Source organism: Otolemur garnettii, unplaced genomic scaffold, assembly GCF_000181295.1.
Source record: "Otolemur garnettii isolate 467f Iridium unplaced genomic scaffold, OtoGar3 scaffold00011, whole genome shotgun sequence".
Classification (NCBI taxonomy): Eukaryota; Metazoa; Chordata; class Mammalia; order Primates; family Galagidae; genus Otolemur; species Otolemur garnettii.
In genome coordinates, this window is record NW_003852406.1 from 33,050,529 (window position 1) to 33,060,445 (window position 9,917).

Below are 9,917 nucleotides of genomic sequence, written 5' to 3' on the forward strand. Positions count from 1 at the left end.
CCATCCATTCACTCACCCATCCATTATCCATCCATCCATCCATTCATCCATCCATTCACTCACCCATCCATTATCCATCCATCTATCCACCCATCCATGCATCCATCCATTCATCCATCCACACATCCACACATGCATCCATCCATCCATCCATTCACTCACCCATAATCCATCCATTCACACACCCATCCATCATCCATCCATCCATCCATCCACACATCTATCCATCCATCCATCCATCCAACCATTTATCCATTTATTTATCTGTCATCTACCTATTATAGAATATAATATTTGAGGTTTGTCAACATTATGCCAATGTCAACATTATGCCAATGTCAACATTATGTCAATCTGTGAGGAAGGTCCCTTTCTCCACATAGCCATCCATCATACATCCACACATCTGTCCATGGAGATGTGGAAGGAAGAAAGGTCCCTTTCTCCACATTTTCACCATTTCACTGAATGGTAAATAGCTACTACTTGTCAATTTCTCCTCTACTTTTTTGTCAACCTGAGCTCACCTGTGAGCTGTCTGTGCTTTGCCTCCTTTTCATAGTTCAGGTCTAATAAAGGCTGTATATTTCTAGTAAGAAGTTCTATCTTTTCACGGACACGTGAACTAATTTTTAAAAAGAGCGCTCATTCATCTCATACCGAGAGGCAAAACACAGCAGAACATCTGTAAGTTGACCACCTGATGGACGGTAACAAACTGGTCAACATGCAGAGTTAGTCAACATAAGGAACTAGGCTTGCTGTACTGATACGTACATGTGTTGTGTGTCTGATCTATGAAATCTAGGTCACTTTAAGGAGGTGGTCAGAGTAGGGTGGTGGTTAGCTATGGAGGTCCTACAGTATTTAACTTTGGGGGTTTAACAGTTCTTCAACAAAATTCATAATATAATTATATCATTTTAATGAATTATTATCATACTTCAGATTTTTTAAAAACCAGAGTCTTATGGTCATAGGAAATACATGATTTTCTTTTTCTTCTTCTTCTTCTTTTTTTTTTAGAGACAGGGTATTTCACTTTATTGCCCTCAGTAGAGTGCCGTGGCGTCCCGGCTTATGGCAACCTCTAGCTCTTGGGCTTAAGTGATTCTCTTGCCTCAGCCTCCCGAGTAGCTAGGACTATAGGCGCTTGCGACAACACCTGGCTATTTTTTTATTGCAGTTTGGCCAGGGCCAGGTTCAAATCCACCACCCTCGGTATATGGGGCCAGTGCCCTACCCACTGAGCCACAGGTGCTGTCCAATACACGATATTCTTAAAAGTTGGTTTCTATGTATATGCATGTTTATGGTACAATATGATGACTTTCAAGAATAAACGTGTATTATATTAGGGTAAAATTCAGAGGGTTTGTGGAATGGAAATTTATGCTCAAGGAAAATAATTACATATAGTTTCTGACTATGTAAGAAAATTGGCTCATGTATTCTTAAGATAGGTGACAGTAAATAAAAGTTCATATATTATATGGATATCTCTAAAAATGATGCCATTGCTTTGTTCAAAGTTGACAGATTTATTACATGTCAAAAATGACATGCTCTGCAACTTGTGAAAAATGCAGCTATCAACAACCTGAGGAATGTTAACTGGACGTGTGGGGATGATGTATAATTTCCAAAGAATCTGTTGGAGGGACATAAGCAAAAATTTTGAAGACTCTTGCACCACAGGACTCACTGGAGTAGGGCAGGGTACCTGGGGCTCTGGGACTGATACTGGCTCGGCCTCCAGGGAAGTGACTGCCAGGGATTGAAGGGCCAGTGCTTCCTGCTGCAGCCTCACACAGGGAACAGGCATGCTCCCTCTAAAGACAAACTGGGTGTCCAGAGGAGAGAGACCCTCTCCCAAGCCCAGCATCATCCACTTAACCCCACTGCCAAGCTAGTATGAAGGGAAGAACTGGCACCAAAGTAGAATGCAGCATAGCTATATACCGTCCTACCCACCTGTGGCAGTGGCGAGGTTGCTAAGCCACAATGAGGAAAGCACATCATTCCCAGGGCCTCTAAGCACTTGGGTCTCCAGGACCCAGAACTGGAGCTGGGATGAAGGCAGAAGGTCAGAAGTTGATTCTCTGACTCTCTGGGAGGTCGCACCTTTAAAGACTGAGAGCCTGGAATTGTGGATTCACCAGTCCGCTCTCAACTCCCCCTGTGCCACTTGTTATCTGTGGGAACTTGGGTATAGCTCTTCACCTCTGTCAAACAGTTTCTGTTCCCCAGCATTTCAAAGTACTTTGAGCTTGCAGCATCGTTTAAAATGACTCAGTGCTATCATTTAATCGTAACTATGGCAGCTCAGGTTTCTCACTATAATTTTCTAGGCCTTTCATTCTCTCCCATGTGCCACTACTTGCCGTATTGAGACAAAGGAGTGCAAACATACAACAAAGAGTCAGCCCCTTTTGTCTTCAAGAAGAAAATTCTACATACGGTCCTGTTAGCACATTTGTATTATGGCTTAAAGGGCATCCCCTGTGTTTCCTCAATGTTAATCATTTGTGTATAATTATTTGCATCCTCTCCTCTTTTTTTGCGGGGGTGGGGGGGATCTCTGGTATCACCTACACTGTTGTTCTCTAAATGTGCTTGCTTTTTAAAACTTAGATAAGTTGGTTATAAAAGGAAGTTATTTACCTATTAGAAATGGAAAAAAAGAACCATTTACCCTAAGTTAATGAGAACTGCAAAATATAAACACATGGGAATATTAGATTCTAATTCTGAGCCTGAAGCCAGCTTTATTTTGGTTGGCAAAATGTTGAAACTGGCTGCAAAAGCACCTACCTGGGACTATCCCCTTCCAGTTACCAAAGCAATTAAGAATTAAAACGGTAACCTCCTCTCTACAGGACTCAATTTCAGCTTTGATTGATACAGACCTAAAATCACCTCTTATACCCCAGGGATATGTGCCTCATCCTTCAGGTACAGCGACATCAGCTCTTGTGAGAATGAACTAAGAATGAACTGAAATGTAAATTCGTGGTCAAGGCTAAGAAGAGCGGCTCCTCCAGATCCGGATTTGGCAGTGGAGAGCTACTGCTTGAGGTTTCACAACCATCTGTGTAAACACCCACAAGTGTGCTGGGCCATAGATGTCAAAATCAAGACCCTATTTAAAGTAAACAGGTAAGCAAGGGAACTTGCTTATTGGTTTTGGTTTTTCCTTATTTTCCTGAACTTTTGTAAACAAAATGAGGTAGGATCTAAAAGCTACAGAGGACACTGAGGCAGACCCCCACTGTGGAAGGTGGCAGCCACCAGCTCCATGTGGCTATTTTAAATTTACATTTAAATTAATCAGTTTTAAATAGAATTAATGATTCATTTCTTTAAACTAGCCACCTTCAGATAGGGCATTTCCTTTATCTCAGAAAGTTCTACTGGACAGTGCTGGTCTGGACAGCCCTGCCCCATAGCTGACTCATGGGGCAGGGCTCTCTCAATTTGTTAGCATGGCCCCATCAAGGGGCAGAATTTCAAACTACAGGTGATGGGCCAAATCCAGGCACTGCCTCAGTATCCTCAGAGCCCAGGGTCATCTGCATTTCCGTATCAGCTGCTGTATCTTGTTGGCTGTCTAGGGCTTCTCTGCCTCTCTGTGTCATGCTATTTTTCTACCTGTACATGAACGAAGGCTGGATTGAGTGTTGCAAGCAGTAGGCAGCCTGTGTTTGCCTAAAGGTGTGACAGGCCCGCTCCGGAGGGGACAGGGTCAGGTTACTACAGCAGGGACCAAACAATGTCCTTAGATAACATACTTAGAATAACTTACATCAGTGATGCTTTGAATAATTTCAAAACTGGCCACATTCTCATCCCATTTCTCACGCAGGCCCCCAGCAGTCGGCTTTACACAGTCCCACACCTCCTCGGGTGTCCCCAACACAATGCCTTCGCCTCGGTACCTGGAGCAAGCACAAAAAAGTAATTTGATCCCAAGGCGTCAATCAAGTGTGTTCATCTTGGGGTTACATCTAAGGACGACAGGGTGGACCATGCCATGTCTGTTACTGCTCTTTAGGATGGACCTGCAGAGAAGACACTGGAACTTACTAGCCCACCTCCTCCCCAGCCTGCAGAAATGATGGTAAGCTTTCTCAATAATATGATTTGCTGGAAATAATTTAGTTAAGAACAGAAGTTAATGCTTTTCTGGAAGATAATTGGCGAGGTGATCACAGGTTGCTAGGGCTGATTATAGGAAGCAAACTCACAGAAACACCAGGCAGGGTGAGGCATCTCTGATAAGCTTAGAACAAGGCATGCACTTACAGGTTCCCTGGAAACTCCACAGATGGCCTCCAGGAAACAGAAACTCCATTCTGTCAAAAGGCACAGAACCACAGGAGAATTTTAGAGCTATAAGTGCTCTGAGGATCACTGACTCAATCCCTGTTCTACAGAAGAGGGGTCTGAGGCCTCAAGAGATGCAATCTCCAAGGCAGTCCAGACTCACACAGGGCAGAGCTGGAAAGAGTCCTGGACAAACCTGTCTACACAGCAGAATGCGATAAAGAAAGAGATCTTAACTGGCCGAGTCCAAGAGCTGTGGGTGGCTTTCAAATCACCTCAAAAGCAACCACGCATTTAGTTTCCCTAGCCAATTTAGGACTATTTGTTAAAAATCAGAAGTGTTGAGTAAGCAAAACTATGTCGATGCTACCCTCTGGGAACAAAAAAGACAGGGGCTCTTGCTACAATGAACACAGCAAAGGCTTCCAAGCCAAGCCAGCCCGGTGACCTTGGGCAAGCCGCTCAATGAAAGGAACTGATAACTTACTTCCTGGGGTCTTGTGAGCACAACAGGCCCAATCTTTTTTTTAAAGACAACAGCCAGTGAAATCCCTGTCAATCTACTCGGGAGTACTGGGATACAGGAATCAGCGCGGAGAGGAGACGCCGGGGGTGGGGTGGGGTGGGGGGGTGCGGGGCTTCTGGGTTCCCGCCCCACGTGCAAAATCTCGGGAACCCCTTCCCGCCCGGATGCTCACTCACGCTTTCCCGGCATATCTTCCAGCCTGACGCGTCTCGCCGGTACTGGAGCACCTTTTCCGCCACAGCCTCGCTTATCTCAGCGGCCTGCGCCGAGTCCATCGCGTAGTGAGTGCACAAGGCCGAGGGGTCGCGGCTGGCAGAGGTGTCTCTGCTGCTGGTGGATCCAGGCGGCCAGACTGCCGGAGCCCCGCCCCAATCCCCGCCCCAAGCCCTGCCCTAGAGTACCCGCCCCCTAGCTAGGATTGGTCCCGATCCTCAGACGAATCCCGCCCCGCCCTGAGATTGGCAGGGCTGCTCTGAGAGCGCAGAGCCAGGATCGGCCCAGCAGGTCAACGTCTGCGAGGTGCCGGGCGCTCCAGTCAATGTCCTGCAGTCTCCACTCCGCTCTGTCCGGGTCTGGGAGGGGCTCTGGAGCACTGCGACTCTGAAATGGCCAGTGACAGAGACCAAGTGGGCCCGCCACATCACCAACAGCGTCATAAGTTTGATTAAGAAGAGTGCACCGAGGCAGCAGGACAGTGGGGCCCTTTGCATCAGAAATAACCTTCTCTCTCGGGAGGCTGGGGCATGGTGGGAGAGGGAATGCAATGCGCGTGGAGACTGGATGCCAGTTAGGAGACTGCGGCGACAGTGAGGGGCGTGGGTCAGGTGTGGGAGAGCGCAGGCGGAGAGAAGAGTGCTGAGAACACAGAATGTGGTGGAGGAAGCGTCCTGAGATGGGGAAGAGAGAGGCTTGAGGGGGAGATTGAGACTTCAGTTCTGGACATTCTTAGTCGGAGGGCCCTGAGGGGAGAAGCTGGATTCTCTGCTGCTGTCGCTGACGTCTGGGAGCGGCCGGAGTTCTCCGTGTCTAGGTGGGCTGGACCTGCGAGGAGGGCGAGGGCTCGCCTCTTCCCAGCGTGAGTGGCGCGGCCAGCCTCAGATTCCTCCTCTAAAGCGCCATAACCAGCTAAATATTTGAAGAAGTCAATACTGACATCTGTTTATGTGCTTATCTTTTTGTTTTTGTGTGAGTATGTGTTATTTGGTCTCCTTTAAAGTTTTGAAAGACATGTTTGGAGGAGTGGTGCAAACAAAACGTTTTTGGAAGTCCTGTTTCTATGTGCTGGGCCGCCAGGCTGTGAAGAAGACCCGGATGAGGACTTAGGGAGCTGAAGGCCTAACTGAGTGTTTCACACATTATTTACTGTGTGATCTGGGGCAAGTCACTTAGACTCTTTGAGGTTCAGCTTACTCCGAGGTGGAATGAGATGATAATAAATGTTCCTCCATGCCCCTGTGAAGAGCAAGTGTAGTGATGTGTATGAATACTCCTAGGAGCCATAAAAGATGAGACTGATAAGCCAATTGCATTTTAAAAGTGAAACATATTGAAATATCATAAAAAGTTAGAGAATAAGGGCAGCGTCTGTGGCTCAAAGGAGTAGGGCGCTGGCCTCATATGCTGGAGGTGGTGGGTTCAACCCAGCCCTGGTCAAAAATATAAAAACAAACAAACAAAAAAGTTAGAGAATAATCTGAGAAAACTCTAGGACATATTTTAACCAAAAGTAAATTTTCTTATTGAACAAAATGCGCTTACAAATCTTTAAGACATTTTATCTACCCTATAGATAAAAAGAAGGCATCATACATGGATTTGCCACTTTGTGGAAAAGTAAACTAACATGGCTAGAAAAGATATAAAAAGATGCAGAACCCCCTCACAGGTAGGGAATTATAAATTAAGACAAGGAGAGACTTCTTTCACCTATCTAATGGACAAACATGAAGAGGTTTGTGAATATCCTGTGTTGGCGAGTGTGTGGAGAAGTAGTTGTTCTTAGACATTGTGGATGAGAGTTTAAATTTACGCAACCTTATGAGAGCAACATAATTGCATATATTAAGATGTTACTCTGTTTGTTCCTTTACCCAGCAACTCCTCCTGCAGAAGGATGCATAACCTTCCTCTTACAATTGGAAGCAACCTATTTATGAATGTATTAAGACAAAGTAGCGGGTTGTCCATTTAGTGGAACTGTATGTAGCCATCAAGGTAATGTAGCACAGATGAAGGAGGGCAGAGCTGGAGCAGACAGGACCTGCTCAGCAGAGCCCAGGCACAGAGCGAATCTGGCAACGAGATTTGCTATGAGTAGACTATTCTAATCAAAAGCAGTTTTTTCTCTATAAAGAAAATGAATGAGATTTAACTTACTAAATATTGTTTAAGTTCTTGCCCTCTCCCAAGAAAATGGTTTAAATATGTACCAACAGGGAAAGATACCATTTTTTATCTATTTATCTATTATATATATAAACAATATAATAATAAATATTTTATATATATATATCTTTAAGTCAAAAAAATACCAATCAAAGGGCAACAACATTGTGGATAGGACAGTCCATACTCCAGTCAGAATGCCTGGGTTCAACTACCAGCAGCACTACTTACTAGCCATGACCTTGGGAAGTAACTGATCATTCCAGTTTTGGCATCCTGTTTTGGAAAGGATGGTGGGGGCATCTATGCTTATGGTTTTGAGAAGCCTTCCGCTATTCAGCAGAAAGCTATTATTCCTTGTATTAAAGGGTATGATGTGATTGCTCAAGCTCAGTCAGGTACTGGCAAGACAGCCACATTTGCTATTTCCATCCTGCAACAGTTGGAGATTGAGTTCAAGGAGACCCAAGCACTAGTATTAGCCCCCATCAGAGAACTGGCTCAACAGATTCAAAAGGTAATAGGTAATTCTGGCACTTAGAGACTATATGGGAGCAACTTGTCATGCTTGCATTGGTGGGACAAATGTTCAAACTGAAATGCAAAAACTTCAGGCTGAAGCACCACATACTGTAGTTGGTATACCAGGGAGAGTGATATGTTAAACAGAAGACACCTCTCTCCGAAATGGATCAAAATGTTTGTTTTGGATGAAGCAGATGAAATGTTGAGCCAAGGGTTTAAGGATCAAATCTTTGAGGCTTTCCAAAAATTAAATACAAGTATTCAGGTTGTGTTGCTTTCTGCTGCAATGCCAACTGATGTGTTGGACGTGACCAAAACATTCATGAGCGATCCAATTCGAATTCTGGTGAAAAAGGAAGAACTGACCCTTGAAGGAATCAAACAGTTTTATATTAATGTTGAAAGAGAGGACTAGAAGTTGGATACACTTTGTGACTTGTATGAGACACTGACCATTATGCAGCCTGTTATTTTTCTCAATACAGCGCAAGATGAACTGGCTCACTGAGAAAACGCATGCCAGGGACTTCACAGTGTCTGCTCTGCATGGTGACATGGACCAGAAGGAAAGGGATGTCATCACGAGGGAGTTCTGGTCAGGGCCAAGCTGTGCTCTGATCACTACTCACTTATTGGCTCATGGGATTGATGTGCAACAAGTGTCTTTGGTTATAAACTATGACCTACCTACCAGTCATGAAAACTATATTCACAGAATTGGCAGAGGGGGTTGATTTGGGAGGAAAGATGTGGCTATAAACTTTGTTACTGAAGAAGACAAGAGGATTCTTCGTGACATTGAGACTTTCTACAGCACTACAGTGGAGGAAATGCCCATGAGTGCGGTTGACCTTATTTAATTCCTGGGATGAGAGAGTTTTGAATGCAGTGCTCGCTGTTGCTGAATAGGCGATCACAATGTGCACTGTGCTTCTTTGGGAATATTTGAATCTTGTCTCAATGCTCATAATGGATCAGAAATACAGATTTTGATAACAAAGTGACATTAGTTGTGAGCTCTTGTGAGGAAAATCATTGGCTTTATCCTCTTTAGAGTTAGATTGTTGGGGTAGGTATAAAAGATGGGGCTGTAAAATCTTTCTTTCTTAGAAATTTATTTCCTAGTTATGTAGAAATGGTTGCATTAGATGTTCTTCATCATTTAATAATACACTTGTGGACTAAAAGATACAAGTACGGTATAAAATCAGCCAATTATGTTAAACTAGCATATCTGCCTTTATTGTGCTTGTCATTAGCCTGAATAGAAAGGCCTTTAAAATTGATTTTTTTTTTAGAAAGCATTTGAATGCGTTTTTTTTTGGTATTGTATTTATTCGATAAAGTATTTAATTAGAGCTAAGTGTGAACTGGACTCTCTTGGTAAGCCCCAGCAAGCAATCATATCCTAAGTATGGTTAAATCCCCAGTAAAATTGCCATATTGCACATGTCTTAATTAAGTTTGAATGTTAAATAAATTGTATATTCACTTTAAAAAAATAAAATAAATGAGTAGCAATTAGAATGGAGCTGGGCATACAGTAAATATTTATATATAATACTATATATGTTTTATTATTTATATATCTTGAGCAAGAAAGAAAATAGAGATGTGTTTGTATATGTTTATATGTTTATATTTATATATAATTACATTTATATGTAATACATTATTGTATTACATATAGTTACATATATTGTATATGTTTATATGTTTATTATATTTGTATATAATTACATTTATATGTATATTATATATGTATATGTTTAGAATAGTTACTATTTTATTTTCTTTTAGACAAGGTCTTGCTCTGTTGCAGTAACATGATCATAGCTCACAGCGACCTCAAATTCTTGGGCTCAAACAATCCTCCTACCTACCTCAGCATCTTAAGTTGCTGGGACAATAGGCATATCCCACCACACTCAGCTAATTTTTTGTAGTGTCAGCTATGTCCCTGTGTTGCACAGACTGGTCTCAAACTCCTGGATTCGAGCAATCTTGCGTTGGCTTTCCAAAGTGCTAGCATTACAGGTATGAGAAACCAGGCCTGGTCTAGGTCTAGAGTATTCACTTTTAGAAAAGAATAAATAAACTGTTAACAGTGGAGAGTAATGCCACAGGATATTTTCTGTTCATTTTATATCATCAT

At 43.1% G+C, this 9,917-nt stretch overlaps 1 protein-coding gene and 1 pseudogene across 2 annotated transcripts in view; one reads left to right on the forward strand and one right to left on the reverse strand.

Moving 5' to 3' along the window:
* STARD5 (StAR related lipid transfer domain containing 5) overlaps window positions 1–5,186 on the reverse strand; it is a 15,165-nt gene extending 9,979 nt beyond the window's left edge. Inside the window, exons 1-3 of the mRNA XM_003784586.3 lie at window positions 5,029–5,186; window positions 4,306–4,355; window positions 3,806–3,938 (exon numbers count right to left, since the gene is read on the reverse strand). Coding sequence (XP_003784634.1) covers window positions 3,806–3,938; window positions 4,306–4,355; window positions 5,029–5,127 — 282 coding nt within the window. The 5' untranslated portion in view covers window positions 5,128–5,186. The remainder of the gene's footprint in view (window positions 1–3,805; window positions 3,939–4,305; window positions 4,356–5,028) is intronic.
* Window positions 5,187–7,537: 2,351 nt separating this feature from the next.
* On the forward strand, window positions 7,538–8,696 carry LOC105886479 (annotated as a pseudogene). The gene has a single exon (XR_002771956.1). The product of XR_002771956.1 is annotated as a eukaryotic initiation factor 4A-II pseudogene (transcript).
* The last annotated feature ends 1,221 nt before the right edge of the window (window positions 8,697–9,917 follow it).